At 38.6% G+C, this 24,025-nt stretch overlaps 1 protein-coding gene across 10 annotated transcripts in view; it reads right to left on the reverse strand.

The window, feature by feature from the left end:
• The window catches only part of DDR2 (discoidin domain receptor tyrosine kinase 2), a 162,081-nt gene that overhangs the window by 16,668 nt on the left and 121,388 nt on the right, over positions 1–24,025 (reverse strand). For 7 of the 10 annotated variants that reach the window (XM_021089494.1, XM_021089497.1, XM_021089501.1 and 4 more), the window contains 10 exons: positions 22,149–22,251; positions 20,462–20,693; positions 19,998–20,145; positions 19,508–19,613; positions 15,325–15,508; positions 9,940–10,183; positions 6,536–6,598; positions 5,590–5,720; positions 2,129–2,387; positions 409–632 (listed from right to left, as the gene is read on the reverse strand). In XM_021089494.1, the coding sequence (XP_020945153.1) occupies positions 409–632; positions 2,129–2,387; positions 5,590–5,720; positions 6,536–6,598; positions 9,940–10,183; positions 15,325–15,508; positions 19,508–19,613; positions 19,998–20,145; positions 20,462–20,693; positions 22,149–22,251 (1,694 nt within the window). The remainder of the gene's footprint in view (positions 1–408; positions 633–2,128; positions 2,388–5,589; positions 5,721–6,535; positions 6,599–9,939; positions 10,184–15,324; positions 15,509–19,507; positions 19,614–19,997; positions 20,146–20,461; positions 20,694–22,148; positions 22,252–24,025) is intronic. The other 3 variants (XM_021089500.1, XM_021089499.1, XM_021089493.1) reach the window with 1 other exon arrangement.

The raw sequence follows: 24,025 nt of genomic DNA on the forward strand, positions 1-24,025 counted from the left end.
AACTCCCATTAAATGGGGGAAAAAAAAAGTGGCTATCAAATAGCAGGATGTTCTTGGACTGTTTATAAAAGATGATCACATCTTATGGGTCCCCACCCTCTGTAACCTATTATAAAAATTTTTTTTTAAAATATTGAATGTTTTTCAGGATATCTAAGTCAAGTGACTTTCCTGCTTTAAAAACTCGTATATAGAAATCGAGATTCCCATGAATTCCATAGCTATTTGACAAAGATGAGGTTGACCCAATACTAATCTTCTAGAGGCCAGTGCAAAGAGAGACAATTGGAAGGGACAGTCAATGTGGATCCACTCTGGAGGGGACACTTAACTCTATTGACCATATTTATTCAACTAATTCCTTTGAGCTAGCAAGGACTGGTGGCCCCACTCAAAGAATCAACTTACCTCCCCAAACTGGCCTTCTCCTAGCTTCTCCTTGAAAGTTAACAGTTTCCTGGGGAACTCTTCCACAGCCACATCTTTTCCTGAGAGCAGGTCCATGGTAACGGCAGGCACAGAGTAGGTATTACCTCCGGTCACCCCCTGGAGGTTCACAATGTCAGCCTCTGCGTAGTGGGGCACGCCCTCAGGCCCGCTGGGTTGGACTGGCTTCACAAGGCCACTGCAGCCTAGGAAGACAAGGGCAATGAGCCTCACTCCAAGGGGCATGTCTGGATATCTCTTCAAGAAAACAAATCTGAGAGGAGGGCTAAAACACGCCCCCAAGACAGCCAGCCTATGCCATGACATTCTTACTTGGAGAATGGTCCCTCCAGACTCTCTCACAGCCTCCAGAATGTAGGCCACCATTTATCTCTTATCCTTCTCCCCACACCCCATGATCATCAACGAGCTCCTTGGCTAATCTTGAGGAATTGTGGTGAAGCTACAGGAAGGCTTGCACTATATTAGTTAGGGTGGGAGTATTAAAGTTTTAGGATTTAATGGCCTAGTTCCTTAATTTTAAGATATTCTCACTGACTTAGTAATCTATTTTAGGGATTAAAAACTTTCTGATTATATGATGGAGCATGATAATGTGAGAAAAAGAATGTATATATGTATGTGTGACTGGGTCAACTTGCTGTACAGTAGAAAATTGACAGAACACTGTAAACCAGCTATGACGGAAAAAAATAAAAATCATTTAAAAAAACTTTCTGATTAAATTTATATGATTCAGCTTAAGATATATTGTGATATTAAGAAACATTAAAGTAAGAGGGAGGGTGTTTTTAGACTTCAGAAAATAGGTAAATTACTCTACTTCAGCCTAGGAAATAAATTACATCGCTTTTTCTTGCTGTCTCTGCAAAATTCCTCTAGTTCAATGTGATCCTTCACTGTTTGCTATCCACTGAGTGGTAAATATCACATTAGTTTGCTTTCTTCTTTTGTAAGGACTCCCTTGAAATACTAGTGGGCTCAGAGTTAGTCCTGCTGCTTCTCCAATCACCTCTCTCCTGAATACCCTCAGCCCTCTTCTGCTGGCTGGGATCACTCTTGGATTGAAGATCTTACAGAAAAGCTGCCCTGAGCCTCTGTGATGACCCAGCATCCTCTGATGTCACTCTGCAGCCCTTTATTAAAAAACACTGAGATGTGAATCATTTGGCAATGTTTTACCAAAGCAATGCTTTTATTGAGAAAAGGTAAGAAATATTTACTCTTGTAATAAAACGTTGTATTAGTCTAATAAATTTTCACCCAAGTGAAATCAACAAAATTTAGGTAACTCAATTATCTAGGTGGCTTAAAAACTGGGGATTCTAAGAAGTCTTTTGCTTTATTATTTTTTTCCTCCAGGTCAAATTCAAGTCATGAACTTACCCTTAATGCTGTTTGATGTTGGGTGAATACCTTATCTAAGCCTTCTCATTTTTCTCCCAAGGAAAAATGAGGACATAGGACTAGCTGGGCTGCTTAGGTTCTTCTGGCATTAACACCTTAGTAATGCATTTTATTTATTTCCTCCCTCTTCTGCCATGCAGGTCTGCTATGTGCAGTAGCAGAGGAAGGGTGCTCATATTAGGCTAGAAGCAGCAGCAGACCCAATCTAGAAAGACAGTATGGACTTCTTTAGGTGAAAACTAGATTTGGTTGAGTAGGAGCCACAGTATCACACCTTCATAAATCTTGTCCCTCAATTCTTTGCCCACTATTTCATCTTCACCTGACTCTTCCTCCCCTGGAGCAAATTCTGGGAGTTTCCGTATCAGCCTGGAGGGCTCCTGGTAGTCAGGGCGAAGGGGAAAGATGCGATCATAAGTGGAGTTGGATTCCTGTTCACTTGGCGATGAGGAACGGTTGTTGTTGAACATGCTAGACTCGCTTGGCAGGGAGAGGCTGACTGTCATTTCATCATCCAGCATCCTCCGGGAAGCCTGAAATAGGACAGGGGAGAAAGACCTGTTGGCACACAGGGCATCATAGCTCCCTCCTCTTCTTAAATCCAGCTTTTCCACTCAGAAGAAATAACTCTTTATATTCAAAAGCAATGCAAGTGGCAAGGATGAAGCCTGATTCCACAAATACCTGTGCTGTAGAATCTTAAAATCCTTCATTTCTTCAAAGCAGAATTTGACCTCTAAAGGTCTGTACTGCCAACTTTCATTAACTTCCATTGAAGTTAATAAGCATTTTTCATATGACACTGTAAGAACTTATCAGTAGCCTATCTAAGATCTTCTCAATCTTAGAGTTTTCAATGTTTTATTAAATAACGGGTTTTCCTGACACCATTCAATTGTTTGATTATGTGTAAACATGAATTAAAAAGCTCATTACTTGGGAGTTCCAGTTGTGGCTCAGTGAGTTAAGAATCTGACTAGTATCCATGAGGATGTGAGTTCCATCCCTGGCCTCGTTCAGTGGCTTAAAGGATTCAGTGTTGCTGTGAGCTGTGGTGTAGGTCACAGACACAGCTTGGATCTGACATTGCTGTGGCTGTGGCATAGGCCAGCAGGTGGAGCTCCAATTTGACCCCTAGCCTGGGAACTTCTACATGCCACACATGTGGCCCTAAAAAGACAAAAAAAAAAAAAAAAAAAAGCTCATTACTTAACAGATGTGCTGTAACATTATGAATCTATAATTCATCTGATCACTCTGGCACTGTAAGTTAGGGTTATACTCCTTTTGACACTTTATTTTCATTAACCAAAAATTAAATGGCTACAAAATAAGCAAGGAATCCCTAGGTACCTAATTCATTGAATAATACTTAACATAGGAATAAGAAGAATAAAACAACTAATTATTTTGACACCCTAGCTAATGTGACCTGTCTGTTTCCTCAAAAGGACAGTCTCTAAATCTCAATATATATGACTATTTGGATTTAAAATAGAGACTATTTGGATTTAAAATTTTACTATTTGGATGTGCGATGTTCTACGCCAACAAATATGCTTCAGGTGCTCAATGGAGAAAGTTAGATGCCTGCCCCATACCCTAGACTGAAAGGTCTTTTGTTGCAGTAATATCCTCAATACTGAGCATGGAGTCCAGCATTTAGCAGGTACTCAATAAATGAGTTAACTTTCCCAAAGAGAGAATTATGAGAGCACCATTTTAAGTATCTTGCAAATAATGTTATAGCATAAAGCTATTTTGAGTAATTATTTTTAGAATATATGTGTATGCTTAAAGGTTTTCTACAAAAAATGTCCTCAGGAGGAAGTCACATGTCATTCTAGAGCATCGTGAGTTATCTTACTCAGATGTGCAAGAATAGAATGAATTTCTCGAATCAAGAACTTCAAGAACCAAGTTAAATATTCAAGGGCAAAATTTTTGTTCTCCCTTTTACCTGGTGAGTTCCCAGTCCAAAATTCCTCCCCCAGCCCATGAATATATTCTAGTAGGACTCAGAAGAAAGACCCAGAGAAAAGAGTGATAATTTCTGGCTCAAACACAAAGAAAAAGAGTAGAGAACACAGACTCCACCCCCCAGCTAAAATGCAGTTACAACAGACTATTCGATAAGAACACAGCTTCAGGCTGTTCAATGACCCCTTCAGTCCACCAGTTTTCACCACCACCGCCATTTGCTACCCCTTTCCCTGGAATTTAGGTACCCAGTGTGTTTCAGCATTCTAAAAGAAGAAAGGTTTTGATGTTGTCTCACCATGACAGTGGGTGAGCTTGCTGTGGATTCTACCTTTCAGCCATCAGTCACTATTTATGGATTGAAAACTTATTTAATTAAAGCATTTTCAGAATAACAAAAGAAGTCTTTGTGGGAAGCAAAGAGACCCTCTCTTCTGTGAAAAACTCCTGCCTAAAGCCCTTAAAATAAGCCTCAATCATCTCAGAACCTGAATGTGTAACAGATCAGAAGGCACTAACTGCCAGCTACTTGTCTGGGTCATTCCCCTCACTTCTCTTGAGTTTAACCCTTTTCCTCTTGTCCTAATCACACAAAGTTAGGTTCAAGTCCATTGTCACAGTGCTCTTTCCCCTCTTCTGGTATGTCCTCCCCATAGGCATTGGTCTGCTCTGAGAGCCCATCCTCAAACACAGAGGCTGTGAACAGTCAGGCTATACTCTCCCTCCTGATCCCTGTCCTTGATGGGCACCTCCAAGCCTTGTGCCCAGAGTACCTGTGACCTCTCACAGTCAACATCCATTTGAACTCACTGACCAGGGAAGACGTCCACAGACAAATGTAGGAACACTATCATCAGCAAAGCCCAAGAGTATCAGACACTTAGAAGCAATGCCCAGAGTTGCTCTCTGGCCTAAAAAACCAAGAAAAGTCATAGGTATTCCATCTATGGTGGGATGTATATTTTTTAGAAGTCAATAAATTTCAAGACTGACGACTAGAATGAGCATAGAAAACAGGATATTCATTGTATGACCTTAAGTACATCATATTTTCTTGACAGAAAAACAGTTCAATATAACTACCATGCCCAACTTACTGTTATCCAATGAGGTTGAAGTAAAATCATAGAAAAAGTCTTTGTAGACTATAAAGTGTTAGGCAAATATAAGAGAAATTGTACAGATCTGTTGACCTAGACAAAAAAAATCTAGGACTCAGAAGGATACATAACCATAACTTTCAAGTACAAAAAGAAGTAGGAATAGAATTGTGAGAGATGTGGCTTGGGTATTAACGAGACTGAGTGTTTTTCTACACACACACACACACACACACACACACACACCCCAAAAAATAAACAAGCAAGCAGTAAAGGAAAAGAAGGAACGACATTATCAGAAATTTTAGCTGAGTATCAGTTGTATATCAGAATCACTATTTTTTTTAAAAAAATATAGTTGCCTCACTCCCCCTGAACCCAGTGAATCAGAATCTTCAAGGGAGATGCCTAAGTTGAGATTCAATGTACTGGGAAGAGTTTTTTGATTTCTCTGGGGAGGTTTCCTATCTCCATTCTAAAAGTGAGAAAATGGACTTAGCTTATTCTTTTCTGATGCCTTCAGCCCATGCCTCTTTGTAGCTTCAGTTAACTCTCTAACCATTTATAGAATCTTATAATTTACTCCTGAGGTAATAACCACACAGGAAAAGGACTGAGCATCTTCCTATCCCATGATTGTTCCTCATTTCCCTACCTTCTCCAGCATTTTCTGCCAGAACTGCCTCCAGAGGATGATGACAATGATGGCCAGGAGGATGAAGATGATGGCCACCAAGCAGCCAATCAGGATTCGAGTGTTGCTGTCATCAACTTTAAGCATTGGATCTATAACCAGGAAAAGAAGGATGAAGAATATTATCATCTTATGGGGCAAGGCAAGGCATGAGGGACTGTATGAGCAATAAGGAGGTAGAACTTTTTCCTTCAGGATAATTCCACATGATGCCACCTTAACACATGGTCTTGCTACTCTTCTATTACTTTGCTCCTATATTTTACAGTCCTCATCCATGGAACATCAGCCTCTTTTTCCTCACGTATTAGACTGAATAATGGAGAGGTTTTCCATACTTCCCCAAATTTTGCTCTTTATACCATGGCCTGGGTTAACTGGCTCTAATCATACCTCATGAAAAATAAATGAAGAATCAGTTTCACTCTGAAGTCTTTGAGACAAGCCAGGGTAGCTGAGAGATCTGTTTGGAGACACTTGATCATGTGTTTCCTAGGTAGCTGACTTAAATAGCCAGTGACTGTCCAAAGCAATGGATACACCTTTCAATATTTCTCTCCAATCAGAGAGACTAGCTTTTTTCCCCCCTAGGCTATTATGCATCCACTGAGATCCCCACAAAGATTCTCACCTAGAAATATCTCCTTCCCCATTTCTGCTCCAAGCTTCCCAAATTTCCATAAAGCAGTTGGAACAACACCAGATTCTGCCTCAGCTGAAGAATTACATGAACCATCAGGGAAGAGAGAGAGTTTGGGCCCTTAACCTTGGAGGTGGACTGTCCCACCTTTCCATAGATAATCTGTATCCAAAACCTCCTACACAGTCTGGTCTTTGCAAATCTCTATGCTTCTTCACCCTCTGAGGTCCCTCCAACTTAATTTTTGTAAGCAAGAATCACACATACCATAGGTTGTGGGCGCCACGGGTGATGTGGGCAAGGCTCCAGAGTTGTTGTACATTGCAGCATCTGTTACAAAATAAGAGTGAGTTGGAGCTGAGGAGAAGACAGCGAGGTGGTGGTTTTTCTGAAGGCAGGTTCTAAGCTAATACTTTGTGAAATCAACTTAATGGGTTGCCACTAGCCTTTCTTATAAATGAAACCATATAATATGTTAAATTTTAAAAATCACCATTATCTAAATACTAAGGGCAACTTTCCTTCTGTAAAATGTTTGTTTAAATGATTTTGTATTACATGTCATAGTACAAAAAAAAAGTTTAAGAAAGAATCAGAAGGCTATGGCTACACATTATCATAAAGCATGCATAGGAAGTGAGACCCCAATTCAGCAAAATGTAGAGAGAATACAATGGGTAAGTAGACATGGAACAGACGTAGTGCTAAGATGCTCTTTCCTTCAAGGAAATTAAATTGTTTAAAAAAAAGTCTTTACTATGCTTCATTGTCCTAGCTCTTTAATTTATAAATTAAGCCTTCATCCTTAAAGATAAATTATATATCCTTCACTGTGATGTTTAAGCTTCTAAGACAGATCCCAAAATTTATTTGATGGATTGACGCTGTTAACTAATTTTTCCCTCTGCTTTGTTTAATCAAGGGGGTCAAGAATTAGAGCATGCATTTTCCTTCTAAGAGAGAATCCCTCCAAAAATCCTAATTTTTCTTCTTAGCATTATTATACAAGTAGGAAAATATCTGTCATCCACTTGTACTTTTCCTCAGGCTCCAGGGGAAACTAATATTATCATGATATTTAAAGTTCAAGACATTACAGGAATCAAAGACTATAGTCTATAGCTATAATTAGTTAAGTTTTTTAACACACATCTAAAAATCTGTCTTCTGTAATGTACGTGAGAAAGCTATATACAGCAAACATAACTAACATGTTGGTCTGATTTGGGTTTACTCAATATATATATAATCACTTACTGAGAACTTTTTTTCAATGTTGTACTCTTATCAAGAAAATATTAAAAATACAGAAATACATTTTCTATTATTTTATGTCACAAACAACACTGTTTAGTAGACCATTTGCTATGAAACAATTGCACTGACATATCTTATTCCACTTCCCCTTAGATAGAAATATAACTTTAAGATGGCTTAAAAATAATCATTCAGGTTATTCTAAATTTTTTAGTTATAAAATTAGCAAATATACCTTCTATTATTTCCTTAGGCCAACATTTCAAATATTCTGCAGAGGGAATCCCTGATGAGGGGAACCTACTTAACACAATGTAACACTGCTTTTGAATATCTAAACTTCTGCCCTTAATAAATACTTTATATGAAATAATTAGTTCATTTACGCTTAGAATAATTTTTTATAATAACAGAAGGCATTGAAGCCCCAAACTTGTGTTTCTAAACATATGCTCTATTTCCTTATCAGTACATCTTAATGAACAAACCATCTTGAAATTTTCTTCTTCTAAAAATTAAATCAGGAAGCATGGTGTCTTCTGCTTTATCTACTAGAAGTAGTCTCTCTACTTCGCTGATGTCATTTTTGCCTATACTTTTCTTCTATTAGTCTCAATCCTTTGACAGTGTCCACTTAGAATCCACTCTCTAGTGGCCTCTCTCCTGACCACTTATTATTGGTACCACTTTGAAAATCTTATGAAAAATTATTGCATAGGTTTTCTATCCCCATCTAAACTGTGATAGTAAAGGCAGTGTCCTAAGTATCCTTTAACTTTTCAAGATTTGGCACAGTCCCTGTTGCCCACTTTGTGGTCTCTAAATATCATTCCCCACTAAAAGGAATGAAGATTTCTCGAGGAAATAGTTGATTCCACATCTGGGGCAGCGAATGTTCAAAATGAGCTTGGAACAATGTGTTCTTTCAGAAAACAAGATAGTTATCAAATATTTATAGGATCCAACCCAAAGAAGACAGAGCCAGCTTAAAGGCATGTACTCTGGCCAATGCAGGACAATCTGAGTATTAAAAGAACAGTAATTGCAATTGATTAAAAATACTGAATACATTTTTAAAACGAAGCATAATGAAACTAAAAAGCATAACAAGGATGAAAAACAAAACTTTTTAGATACCATTGAAGTGTGCTAGGGTATCAATTCATTACTTTGAAAATTCCCAAAAAAGTTAATTATGTATCCTGCCCTATCAATGTGAACTGTATTTCAGGGTAAACAAGCATATAGAGAATAGTTCTCCTATTCAGAAGAAATTCAGCTAATAAATTCAGAGGGAATAAAATAATTAGAAAATCACCGTTTAAGACCTCCTAATGAAATAGTTTATGCAGTGGTCATCAATGGAGAGTAAAACCTAGGAGAGAGCTCATGGAGAACTTTTCCATGAAAGTCTAACTTCCTGAGCCTGGAGATCAATCTTAGCAGCACTAAAAGTGAGAGATTCTAACATGACATTCCCATGATGAGTTTCAACATAAAGTACACAGCACTATTTATGAGAAATGTTTGGCAAAAAAATAAGTACTGAACCTGAGTCAAATTCACCTGTAGATATAACCTCCAGTCTACAGGATGGCAGAGGATAGAAGCACCAGTAAAATAACACCCCAGAAAGAAAACAGCCAAACCAGAATTGAATTTTACATACCTATTTTTTTAGATTAAAAGAAACATCACCTAGGAATACAGTAAGGGAAGTACACCAAGAGGGCCTTATTATTTAGATCCTAATTCTATTAAGCTAACTGCAGTAAGACATTATTAGACAATCGGGGATATGCGAATGTGGACAGGCTATTATGTGATATTAAGGAATTATTTATTAATAAATGCTGTCTGTTAGATGTTACACGGCATTACGATGAAGATATTTTCTTAAGTGTATCTAAAATTTTTCATAACGAAATCAAATAACATAACAGTTTTGCTTCAAAATACTATTGCAAAAGGGAGGAATAAATAAAACAAGCATGACAAAATAAAATCAGTGGTTAGTAAAGTTAAGTGATGGATGGGGATTCATTGTTTTCTTTACTCGTGTGTATTTAGACATTTTCATCTACATATTTCAACAGTGCATAGGTGTGCTTCCCCTTATCTGGCTTAATTTACATAAAGGTTTTAAACACTGAACTCATTTTCTTTAATCTTTTATCTTACATCTTTTTTAGGCAAATGCACGTGAGAGCCAAGTAAACATTCTACTTCCACATCTGCATCCCTGCCCTTCCGCAAGGAAACTCATTGCAGAAAAGATTCCCTCTATCTACCCATAAAAAGCCACCTATCAAACCCTCCTCCTCTCAGAGACCTGCCAGTGAGAAGCTCTGGACCCTGCCTTCCTCCTTCCACCACCCTGCTCCCACTTCCCCAAGGGGGGCCAAGCTCCCAACCTGATTGGAAGGTGATCTCACTGAACATCATCCAGGTGTCAGCAAAATGGTACTGGCACTTTATGGCACTGGCCATGCGGTGGTGGAGGGGCACTGTGACGAACCGAGCACTGGGGTTCACATCATCCAGGACAAGGGGGAAGGAGACAGCGTTAGGTTCCCATTCATTGGCTTCGGAGCGGAAGTAGCACTGTACTTCCTTAAAAATCTTCACACCTTTAGCAAACATGTTGTTGCAGTGGACCTGGCAGAGAAAGAGGCATGTGAGTGACAGGTTGACCCTGCTGGGTGAGACTGGGGACACAGCGCAACCTAACCCAGTAAGATCTTAGACTTGCCAAATTCCTTTGGGCAACACTCTTGCTGAATAATTGGTGTTCTCCAGTCTTAGCATTTGTCAGCCAGAGACAAAAGACTTAATTATCTCTTTTAATTAAATTTAGCTTAGGTAAAGCCATTCTGATGAAAGCATCAAGGCTTCTTCATAGATATTTTCCAAGATGAGAATGGAAAGTCTTGGGAAAGGTAGCTTGCACTCTCTTGTCTGCTGCCATGACTCTCACCAGGATATTTGTATGGCTTTTAAGGCTCATCAGGAACATTCCACAACAGTTCCTCTATAGCACCTTACTATGTGCAACATCCATCAAACATGCAATGTACATGTTTGTACTAAGTCAAGACTCTCATGATAGTTCAGTAACATTTCTTCGGCTTAGTCTTAAATAGAAAATTGGAGACTTGCTGGTCACTATCCCCTGAATTTAAAGACTTCATAGGTTGGAAAAGCATCGATGTCATTCTTGGAATATATTTGCTATTTACATTTTACATTTTGCTTAGGCCCTGCAATGTGACCCTTCTGCGTGACCCTTCAGCTGTCCTCAATATTCTCCTTTGGTTTCTGGATAGTCAACACAGGATTACCAGTCAGAATTTATTCTGAGCTAAGGAAGAAGTACTAATAATCATAGAAACTTAATGACTGAAGAAACTAGACAGAAATACTTTAAAGGAATGGAATCATGGAATATTAGAATGACTAGAGACTTTAAAAATCATTTAGTCCAGCTCTCTATCTACTAATGAAGAAACTGGTGTTCAGAGTGTTTTGACCTGCCTGTGGTCAGTCAACACCAGGATAGGATATAGAACTCTTGGTCCAGTGCACTTTCCACACATATGCCACATGGAAAGGGAGCAAATCATCTCAGCTTTTCCATTTGGATTTTCCTATAAATGTTAATGATGAAAACATGTGTTAATACCTTCCTTGGGATGAATTGACAGTTCCAGTTTATTGAACACAAGTAAATGGAGCAAGGCTAAGAACAAAATCAAAGGAATACTGTCTACAACTTCAATAGATTTTTCAGATGTTTTGAAATCTGTGAAGTATTGGATAAGTAGCCTGTGGGAAGGTAATAATCTTTCCTACAGATGTTTTGGGGATTCTCCTGGAATGCAAATAAATAGCATAGGATTTCATTCCCCTGTAAACTTACATATTAGAATACATTTAAAAATGCCTTTATATATATATAAAAGCTCTTTTAATTTATTTTTTCTCAATTTGACTTACAATTTTTTTTCTTTTTTCTTTTTCTTTTTTTTTTTATTTCCCCAATACATTATTTTTTTTTTTCCTACTGTACAGCATGGTGACCCAGTTGCACATACATGTATACATTATTTTTTCTCACATTATTATGCTCCATCATTAAGTGACTAGACATAGTTCCCAGTGCTACACAGCAGGATCTCATTGCTAATCCATTCCAAAGGCAATAGAATGCATCTATTAACCCCAAGCTCCCAAACCATCCCACTAGCTCCCCCTCCACCTTGGCAACCACAAGTCTATTCTCCAAGTCCATGATATTCTTTTCTGTGGAAAGGGTCATTTGTGAGGTATATTAGATTCCAGATACAAGTGATATCATATTTTATGTTTTCTCCAAAGAATAAGCTCTTGGATTTATGATCATTTCTATAGTTTTCTGGTTTTAATTAATTGGTTTATTCATTTATCTTTGATGTTAGAATTCAATGTCTAGTTCATTTGTTTTATTTTTTCCTCCTTTAATAATGAAGAAAATATTTAAAACCAGGAATTTTATTCAGTATAGTTTTTTATGTATCTCATTTGTTTTGATATACATAATATTTTCATTTTCTAAGTGCTCTGTGGATAATTTTTTTTAAATGTTATTGTTTTTGGACTTTCCCTTATGGCTCAGTGGCTAAAAAACCCTTCTAGTACCCACGAGGATGCGGGTTCAATCCCAGGCCTTGCTCAGTGGGTTAAGGATCTGGCATTGCCATGAGCTGTGGTGTAGGTCGCAGACATGGCTCAGATCCCAACTTGCTATGGCTACGGTATAGACTGGCAGCTACAGCTCCAAATAGACCCTTAGCCTGGGAACCTCCATATCCCCATATGCAGTGGGTGTGGCTCTAAAAAGACAAAAGACAAAAAAAAAATGCTATTTTTAACTACATTCAGGGTGGGGAGGGAAATGGGCAGTAATTTGCCTAGGAAGCAAAAAAACTACTCTCCAAAAGACATCAGTGATCTGAAAGTCATCTTTTACTTTTCATTTGTCTCAGAAAAATTAAAATATGCTAGAAACCTATTTGGCTTTGAGAGGACTAGTCTCCTGAGAAGTTTCTGGCACCTTCTCATTGCAAAATATGCTTTTGAATAATTTTGACCCATGATAAGCTAGTTAAACAGGAGCTTCTGGGGATTCAGGAAGATCAAAGTTGATTCACTAAATATTGTAACTTTTTGGGAACTTTAAAATATATTTTATTATTTGTAGGACTAGAAATTCTCCCAATGATCATAATGGATTAATATACATGTTCATAGGTGATTATTGGGTGTACGCATTATTCAGCAATGCAAATAAATTTTTTCTTGAAGCATACAGTTTTCTTACTGTGCATAATAATACAGAATAGAATGACTGTACTGTTTCCTCCTTCCCCACAAAAAAACCTGTGAAGAATACAGTGTTACAATAACACAAACATTTACAACTGCCAAAAAGCTATTCATAAACAACACACTGGCAGATTGGGCATGAGTCAATCCTTCTGTTCTCAACGTTAACTAACAGCTATGAATCCAATTAGGAGAGATTATCATCTTAACATGTGGGAGTGATACAATAGACATGCATTCACTTTTGACACCAGGTTTGTGCCAAGAATGACAAATTTTTATTTATTAAGAACCCTAATGATAAAACTTGTTTTGCTTCTTCAGGGTCCCCATATCCCTCTATGTACTTCCTTTTGCAAATAAATAGTGTCTTCCCCCATTTCTTATTCATCACTTTACCCCCAGAACTTAGCATAGTGCTACAGATACTCCAAATACTGTTGCTAAATTAATAGCAAAGAGAAATGAATGAATTTAGGAAACCAATACTGAAACTGAGAACTGAGTATAAAGGCAGAATTACCAATTTGTTGACCACAAATACCATGCAGTCAATTATTAATCGGGAAAAATAACAGACAAGCATGGATCTGTATGTGGGTCACTTGCTCATTCTCTTGGAGGTTATCTAGGTATCTTCCAATGATCCTTCATAAACCAGTAAGAGTTATATGTGAAACACAACAGCTCTCAGGATTTCTCTCTTGCATTCAACAAAAGGATTTTCCTCTCTACTCTTAAGTACCAGTTTTCCTAATCAGGTTTAGCATCCAACTTGGTCACTTTTTACATGGCCTTTTCCTCCCTTCTATTGGGATTATGTAAAAGAAAAGAAAAATTACCACTGGAGCTAAGTACCAGGAAATTCACCATTTATCAACAGAGATGTCCTCAACCCTTGAATCCAGGGTGGGCTCTCCTGAAAGGTCTTACCTCCAAGAAAACAGAAATCCAGGACTTAAGATCCCTTCCCCAGCTCTTCTCAGGGTTTGCACTTAACACGTCATCACCCCCCAACTCCACCCCCACCCCCACCCCTGGCTGTGCCTTTTCAAATCTTTTAGCTTCTATCCATATATTCAAAAATATTTCCCTATTTCCCTTAACTACCCTGCAATAATAAGCTGATAAGATAGCTTCTGCTATTACGTTTAAGACATTGATTTTGTATTGTTTACTCTCTGCCAGGTAAAATATTTACATTTTAATACAGACTCTTAAGTGATGGTTCTTTGCAAAACAAAGAAGCAAACACTAATAATGTACATTTGACGCCTTAGAACAGACTTGGGTTAAACCCACCCCACCCCCAGCCTTGAATCTCACCAATTTGGTAACTGAATCCTCTGACTGGGCAAAGAGTCAAAGAAATCCCATAGAGAAAACAAACTGAAACCCTGGGCCTGAGGTCTAGAATCTGGATTTTAGCCCAGCCAGGAGTCACAGCCATTCCTCCTGCTTGGCCCCAGTCTTTCTTTAAATTTCTGTTTATAGTTAAGAAAATTCTATTGTTTTTTCAGTATCCTGTTCCTGTCCATTCCATCTCATCTTCCTTCTACCCTACGTGGCAGAGATATTTATAACTATAAATAGTTAGAGTAGGCAATGAAGGATACCTCTTTGTTCATTTTCAGACACTTATTGAGCCTGCGTGCATTAAATGCCAGGCGCTTGGGTACAGAGATTAGGAAGCAGAGTCACTGCTTTGGAGGAGATTGATGTCTCCTAAGAGGACCAGACACACACACAGATAAATGATAATAGATAAGGAAACAGAGAACTCTGGGAATAGAAGAGCATGGGATCTTCCATCATGATTTCTCAGTGCTGTGGGCATGGAGGAAATACTCAAAGGTGGGATGTGGTTCAAAATACAAAGCCCAGTCTTCCATTGAGAATCAGAGCTGCCATGAGCCATGCTTACTCACAAGAGTGCGTCCTCTCCCTGTGGAGTGTTGGGCAGGTCCATGGAATAACTTCCATGGGCTGTAGTCACTTTTGCCTTTGTGGGCCCCTCCCTCCATAAAACATGTATTAAAATTTTATTTTACAACTGTTTTTTTTAAAAGGATGAAAATAACTTTTGACCCTAAAACTCATTTCTTGTATTCTAACATTAAGAGAAGCTAAACCATTTTCATGGGGCTTAAAAGTATCATTTACCCTAGACACTGCACCCACTTGCCTAATGGATATGTTGATTCTGGTGTTGAAACAACAACAGCAAAATATATTGAGAAATAGTGACTTGTCCAACATCCCTATTGACAAGTGAAGAAGCAAGCCCAGAGATGGAGTAACTCATGAAATGCACAGAGCTGGTTAGCAGCAGAATATATATTTGAATCCCATTCTGCTGGTACCACCCAGGGGTTCTTTCCAGCAAGCCTTTCCCGTACATCATGATTTTGGATTCCACACCTAACTCCACTGACCTTCATAGTAGTAAAATTCCTGATGCGGTCAAATTCAAACATGATCTCTATGTAGCCATTGGTGGCACTCTCATTCCTCCAGCCCACGTAGTCATAGCCCGGCCACACATGGTACTCATGGGTCTGGGTGAAATCATCCAGGCCTGATACCCCATCTGTCAACTGGCCCAGCCCTTCAGTCATGCTGCTCAGGCCAGGAGAGGAGAAGGAAAAAGGAGAGAAGAATCTGGAGTTAAATACACATTCATGGAAAAGCTTTTCCCCAGTTTCTTCAACCTGGATTTTGTAAGAGCTGATTATCTTGGAGGTTGAAGAATTACTTAAACTCCAATATATTTGTAGTACTGATTCATTTATCCGGCTTCAATGGAGAATTATAAATGAATCATACAAAATATTTGATGCGTACCTCTACAATTGAGAAACTTTTAAACATTTTTTTTATCATTTTCTATGAAATCTTTCTATTGTACCCTTACCTGTACTTATATACTTCATACAGTAAATCTTTATATGATGACTCAGTCTTAACCATTGCATTTGAATAATTAATCCAGTAATGATTAAATGAATGAATGCATGGAATGAACACTACTGTAGATTGTGGCACCTGCTCATCACCAAGCAAATGGTCCCAGAATTGGCTGGAAATTTTTCTGACTCTCCTTTGACTGCATGTGGTCATTGGTCAATGAATCGATTCCAGAGAAACCAGTCATATATTCTTCTACCCCACATCTCCAACAACTTAACTTAATATCAAACTAAAGGGGGGAAAAGGCAACCTCTGCCAAATTAAAATAGTAATTTACATTTAACTTGCATCACATTTGAAGAATACTAGACTCATGGAGTAAAATGCATGGATCACACAGCGTCTGGCATTGAATTTAGTTCTGTTTTCTAGCTTGGCAGCCTTTCCACTTCTGAGTGTGAGGCTCTGTTTTGAATGGCTGAGTTTAGCAGAAGCCTGACTGCTAGGTTGGAGGTATGTGCATTGATATGAACTTGACTATTTGAAGAACATAAAGACAACTCTGTCCTTTTTATGGAGGGACAGAATAAGAGCTGTGGAACTTCTCTCTCCTCAAGCTCTGGAAGATATGTCAGGAGCCTCCCCAGTGAAAAGATTGGGATATTCACCCTCAAACAATAATCCATGTGACCCTTGACAGTACAGTCAGACCAATGATATGTAAAATTTGTGAATTACAAAAGAATGGATTAAGAGTGATTATGCCAGCCTTACAGATACATTTTTAAATATATTTGTTCATTAAAATATGTTTGGCAAATTATAAAATTTGACTAGCCTTATCCACAGTGACCAGAGCCTGGATCTCCCTTCCAAGGTTTTGCCATCTTTTCTTCTCTCTACAGATCAGAAGGCTAGGAGAACATAAGTTTACTTGCAATAAATATATTTCCCATTGTCCCCAGAAAAATACATCCCCAGGAAGGTCTTAAGAAAAGCAACACAAATTAAAAGGAATGCATATTCAATTTCTCTTTAATCAAAATTTAATCAAACAGGGAAGGGGTAAGGAAAGAAATTTTCCCCCTTTACTTCATCTACTTCAGAATTGTTAGAATTACTACAAAAGCATATATTACTTTTAGGAGATTTTAATTTGAAAAAACAACATGTGTTACTATGACTATTTCCTGAGAACTTAAATTAGGTAACTTTGTATCTTGTCACACAGCCATACCAACTAGATATCTCATTACGTCAATTATTAAGTGGAACCTGATTGTGTCTAAAACTCTGTGATAATTTTATCTTTCCTCTGGGGTTCATCCAGAGCCATATTTCCAGTTACCCATCTTATTGCTCTGTTGAGTGTCCCATCAGTCCCTTAAACTCGTATTCCAAACCGAATCCAACATCATCCCTTTATTTTTTTAAGTTCTAGTTGAAATCTAATTGATTTATAATGTTGTGATAATTTCATCCCTTTCTAAACTAAATCTTTACCTAGGTTTCCTATTTTTGTCAATTAAACTTCTCTTCCATATTCACTGAAAGTACCTGGCACATGATAAGAATTCAAAATATGTTTGTTGAATGAATGAATAAATGTATCTCTATAGTTTAAGTTACCTAAACTATCATGTTTCATTGAACTCTTTTTCTCATATTCCTGTCTTGCCCCCTGTATCCGATCAGACTGAAAATATTCCCTAAATAAATATCTCTTTCTAGTTCCTATTTTCACCATCACCATTGTGAACTGGGTCCTTGATTCTTTTCATCTGACAGAATTTGGGATTAGAAAATGTCCCCCTCCTCTCCTGTCTTTCCATTCAAATCTAGCCTTTGAATATAGCTTGATTAATCTGTCTAAAGCGCAGCTCCGATCATGTTCTTCCTCAGCTTTAAAAATCCTCAGTGTTGATGATTACAATGATGCTGTTGATGAAAAAGAACAACCCCTTCTTCTCTCTTCTTCCTGGCCTTGACATTCAAGTTCTTCCAAAATATGACATAATCCAACTTGCTATGCTTCTCATTTACCCTTTTGCTTCATAAATATGGCCCATGGTTAACTAAACAGTTGATCTTTCCCAGATATTCCCTAAACTTTACAACCATAAATCTTTTGTCTTCATACCATTCCCTCCTCTTTGTCTGTGAAAGTTCTACCCATCCTTTGGGGCCGTTCAGGTTTTGTCTCTTCTATTTTGTTTTAACGGGTCCTCCAATCAGATAATAACTTACATGTAAACAGACTTTCCCTTTACAAAATGCTTTTCTTATACATTTTTATCACTTCAACCTCATATCAAAAAGAAATAATTTTACTACATGAATCCAAGTGTTTTCACTCCCAATGCTGTGCTTTCCTATTATCACTTCTTTGTTTCTTTGAATCCCAAAGCACTGATTATACACCTCTCACTCTTATGCTTGTGTCATAGTAATTTAAATCCTGATTTAGCCCCTTTTCCTAACTGTGAGCTTCTTAAAGGTAGGATCAATGACTTTATTTTATTTGAATACCTACCCAATTCCCTGCACAGAGTAACAGTCGATTAGCAAAGATTTATTAAACTAAACTGAATTTAGTTGATCTCTGACTTCCTCTATGCCTTGAGTTTATGCCAGGTGGGTGTGGCTAAGTGAAACAATGCCAAGACAGATTCAGTAAAAGGGGAAGAACAGTGACTAAGTAGATGGAAAGGAAGTGACTACAAATAGAAGACTGGATGAGTCAGGTTTTCCTACAGGGCATGGCAGTTGGAGGGCAGTAGTTTGTTCTTTATACCTAAGACAATGGAAGTGCTGTAATGCCACACTCTTCTTCCTGAGACTCACTAATCTCTCTCTGTATCAACCATCATCAACCTCTATCTTCTAATCTGGACTTCACTATGATCTGGCCTCTCTGCTAGGCTCAATCTTTGCAGACAAAGACCAGCCTAAGAGAGAAATGTGTTGAAGTGGAGTTGAAGAAGAATGGCAAGACTTGGAGTGAGTTGGGATAGGTGGGAAACCCAACCCTACATTCCTATGGCTTCTGAACATACTTCCTCACCATGGCCCTCCATTGGTCTATTTCAGGACTATCTTTTGGTTCTTCTGCTGTTTTCAGTTCTAGCTTCAGCTATAGTCAGGCCATTCTGGTCCTCATTCTTGCTTCCTTACCTACCTCCTCTGCTCTGATTATCATCTCATCCTAGAAAGTTTCCTTGTCCGTTGTAAGCCTTAATAGTCTCCTTCTTTTCACAGTTTCTAAAGCATTTATATTTATAGGGTTCATTCTTTCTGAACTCATGTATCTGTCTAATTTATTGTACTTATGACTTAAACTCTTCTGGACCTTTTTCTCCATGGTAAGCTATTATTTGTGTCAGACCATATGTCCTGCTTTGAGGGTCAAAAAAATATGGCTACCATACTTTGAGCCATACCACAAAGATTAGTTCTTCATTTGTATAATTATTTTTCTTGTGATATAACCTTTTCTTCCCAAACTAGACTTTTTGTTCCCTCCAAATAAAGACTACATATTTTACTTCACCTACACCTAAATTTATCTCACAATGCCTAGTATAAAGTCTAAATAAAAATTGATTAGTTGATTGATTCATTGATTATTGTTCCCAAGCCATGATAAAATTGTATTTTCTTTTGGTTGCCATTTTCCCATGCTGATGATTAAAGTTTCCCAGAATTTACCTGTACCCAACAGCTCCATCATAGACCGAATCGTTCAGATAAATGATGGAGCCTCCAGGTAATACAAACTGCTGTCCAGCTGGAGCATTGTATGATACCAAGCCATCTGCCAAGGGAAACAGATATGTCAGTGCCTTTACAAAAGAGATGTGCCTGTTGCTCAGACCAACTATCCCAGGGAGCTACATGAGGTTTCAAGAGTGCAATCTTGAGCAGTATGTCTACCTAGGACTCAATCTGGGTACACAGGGAGCACTGCTGAGGAGGACTCTTCAGCAGCAATCAGCAAAGTGACTTGGAATGCTTTATACCAGGTATGGGGCACCAAGCCCCAGGAGGGTAAATAATATTCCTTACTTTACCCTAATCAAAGGGAATCACTTCTTGATGATTAGTAATTCCATCCCTTCCTGATTTGATTGCCTTTATTTCCCAGGGGTTGGGGTTTCTTAGTCAGATCTACAAGCTCGCTCTCTCTCTAGACACCTACCTAGCCAGACACAGCCATAAAGCTCCACCCTCATGCACACATTCATGGAGTGATCAGTGACTGGTATAAAGCGGACAAATCTGGCCACAATGGGTGGCTCCAAGTCCTTGAGGAAAATGTCATAGGGATTACTATTTCCATCCAACACCTGAGGAGAGAGAAGAGAAAGAATGAGGAGATGCTATGAAGTTATGCTGACTCTTCTTCATTCCCCAAGTCATATTCTTTGGTGGAACCTCTCTTTTTAATTCAAGAAGCAGAATGTATCCACCCATTTTTCTCAGCAGCCTTGATACTTCTCTCTGTGTCCTCACCCCACCATCCCTCATCCTGGGTCACACATTTGCAAGAGCATGCCAGGTCTGTGGACGCACATACCTACTTAGACAACCTATGTACTTCCACTTCTAGCCTAAGTCAATATACGCTCCTGGACATCCCAGGGTTGGGATATAACTTCTTACCTGTTTGCCATGCCGGTTCCGCCAAGAGATCCAACGAGTGCCATCCCGACTGTAATTGATCTTGTACATGGGGGCAAACTCAATGCCATGGCCCCCTGCATGGCGTCCCTGGGTCCCCACCAGAGTGATAAAGTGCAGGGTGTGCAAGTCAATCTGCAGAAACTCCTTCAGGTCATCAGGTTCCACCGGGATCTCAGGACACCAGGCTCCATCCCCTTCTTCTGAGTCCAGCCTTGAGTGACAGGGTTGGAGGGAGAGGAAAGAACCATGTAACCACTGAGTTATGTACTGGTCACCAGCAAGCAGCTGCCCAGTCCTGAAGGGAGGAAGCAGGCTAGAAGTACAGTCCAGATGGACCCTTGGGGCACTGCCCACCAGTCTGACTGTCACCATTGTAGCCATTTGTGGTCAGTTCCCTCTCCCTGGGGCACCATGAAACCCAGAAAGACTGTCACCAGCAGGGAATTAGAAGCCTTGAGTTGACATGTAGCTTTTATTTCCCATCCTTATCTAGACATCTCAAGGGAGGTCCCATGTGATGAAACCCTTCCTACCCTCTACCCCCCTATCTAGTCATTTTACTCCCCCTCCCCCATTTTCAGTCTCAGCATAACAAGGCTAGCCTGGATATCAAGTTTAGGAGTGGGAAGAGAAGAATCATAAGACCTCCAGTGTAGGTTGGGTAATGCAGTTGCAGTTTAACCAGCAAGATGAGTATGGCAGCTCAGCAAAAAGTCTGGAAACCTATGGTGAGAGTGAGGGGTAAGAGTATGTCAGGGAAAAGTAAATAATCTGGTTTCATTTTATTACCTTTTATTACCAGGCTGAGTTATCAGCAAGCAACACTGTGAAATCAATATAAGGTTTATTTTGGGGACCTCTTGCCCCTTTCCCTCTTCCCTGGAATGTTTCTTCTCTCATGATGACACCTACCCATTGTTGCTCTCAGCCCCACCAAACAGCACTCTAATCTTTCACACACTAATACAGAAATCACAGAGAAGGTTTACAGGGTTGCTTTTCTTATGAATGATTCCATTTGAACAGAAATCAATATTTAACACCAAAAGAACTAGATGCCAGGAAGAAGGTTACTTCCTAACAAGCTGAATAATTTTTGAGGAGGGAGTTGGTTGCTTTAAAGAACCCCTGATATTAGACCACAAGAAACCCACCATACTTTGTTTATGGAGGAGGGTGACCCTTCTAGGTGAGTTATCCTAGAGAGAAGGGAAGGATTCATTGGATGCTTCACCACCCATTTAAGGCTTTGATGCTTCACACAATGAATGATGTTTCACAGGCAGCCACTGAAAAGAGGACCAGGTCTCCTAATTCCTAGTGTCCTACCTCGTCTATGCCTTCCCATATCTACCACATAATCCACTTCCTGCAGTAGCTCCCAGTGAGAAGGTGAGATATAGTAAGTCCACTGCATATCAATGAACCCATCTGTTGTGGTGGTGTGGCTCTATGGCCTCTGTGGTTAGGATGAGGTTGCTAGACCAGCCTATGCTGCTAGGCCCCAAATTCTCTACCTGCAAACTTGCAGAGCAGGACAGGCCCACTTGATGTCCTTCCCCTGTACCCGCCAGCTCCCACCAACTACCACCTTCCTCCTTAGCCCCTTGAGTCAATAATTTTGTCCAACCTGGAACTTAGGTTTTCTTGAGGTATCCATCCTCACCTTCCATATTTGGCAGCAGTAGATTCTGACCACTGACTGGAGGCTGTGATGTCCTCATCTGGAATGTGGCCTCCTGACATGCCCAGAGGATAGCGGCATATGGCTGAACCAGGAGAAAGTAAAGAGAAAAGAGAATAAATACTTTTATTTTTATTTTCAGAGACCCTTTGCTAGAATACAATTGATTATTAGACAGGAAAGAGGGACTACACCCCTCTATGACCCCACTTTGACCACTCTGACTCTCTCAGCCTTTTCTTCCTTGCTCCGCCTCCAAATTTATTAGTATTTCATTTTCCAAACATTGATTCTCAGCCAAATCTACCTTTAGTCCAAACTCTGGAAATACCATGATGTGCTGATTTATTCTTTTGCTTGGTAATAACTCCATGTCCCATTCCCATTTCCTTATTAGACAGTATGCTCTTCTAATCAGTTTTGCAACAGGGTGAGTTATCCTCATAATCAACAGGTAGCTTTTATGATCCATAGTGTTTTTTTCCCTAAATAGCTGACTTCACGAAACTATGGAGCAGAGTCAAAAACAAAAACAAAAATAAAACTTCTCCTATGAAGGTATTAAACACACAACTTGGGCCTCCATCAGCACCGTGTTTTGGACTCTGGCTAAAAATAACATTCTCTGGAGATGGACTCCCTCCTCCAGCCAAGATAGAGTAACAAAGACCAAATTTACTTTCCTGGGAGAAATAATCAAAAACAGGAATAACATATGAAAAAATTAGGCTTGAATATAATAAATATAAGACCACAAAGGGCAGCAATCCCTGAGAGATGGAAAACAAAGATGAGCTCCACAATCACAAGTTACTGCCCTGAGAGAGTGTCTAGGCTACAACACAGTGAACAAGAACTCAGGAAGAGGCTGGAGGATTCTCAGAGCTCAGAAGACAAAGACAAGTGTTGGAGAAGTCAAGAGGACTAGAGCTCTCAGAACACAGGATTTCCAATAAGAAACAGGATCCCTATTTAAATTTCAGATGAGCAATGAATAAATGTTTAATATAAATACATCCTAAGCAAAAAGGAAAAAAAAAATACCAGGCTATAAGAGAAGCAGAGAAATAGAACCTATAATAAGAAAATTTTTAATTGATTAAAATTTATTCAGAACTAATATAAAAGTTAGAATTGGAAAAGGAGAACATTAAAATAGCTACAACTGTATTGTGTTCAAAAATATAAGGAGAGCTATCTAGGACATAGAAAAATAGGTAAATCAAATTTCTAGAGATAAAACTTGAATATGTAAGATAAAATACACTCTATGAGACTAAAAGTAGATTATACATTGGCAGGAAAAAACAGTGAACATAAAGACTGTAATAGAAACTCTCCAAAATGGAATGATGAAAGAAAAAAGAATCAATAAATAAACAAAACATAGAAGATTAGTAAGATATGGAACATTCTTAAACATCTAGACATACATGTAAATTGATTCCTTGAAGAAGAGGAGGGAGGAAGACAGAAAATTACTTGAACAAAAAAAGATGGAATTTTAAAAATTTGATGAAAATCATAAACCTAAGAAACTTAGCAACATCTGAAGTACAAGAAATACAAAGAAAACTATGCTGTATAGCAGATCATAAAGTAATTGCTTAGAACAAGTGACAAGGAGAAAATCCTAAAAGCATCTAGAGCCAAAGAAAACAATAAAGGACTAAAGATAGAGATGACAGCAAATTCCTATTCAAAATTGTAATTATGTGATAAATATATGATTGTTAATGTTATTCATATCTATTTAAGTGGTAATTGGCTATTTAAACAAAAACAATAATATATTGTGTTTACAAAATATATAAAAGTAAAATGAATGAAAAAAATAGCATAAAGCTTTAAAGGTTTAA

The sequence above is a fragment of the Sus scrofa genome, chromosome 4 (genome assembly GCF_000003025.6).
Source record: "Sus scrofa isolate TJ Tabasco breed Duroc chromosome 4, Sscrofa11.1, whole genome shotgun sequence".
NCBI classification, from domain to species: Eukaryota; Metazoa; Chordata; class Mammalia; order Artiodactyla; family Suidae; genus Sus; species Sus scrofa.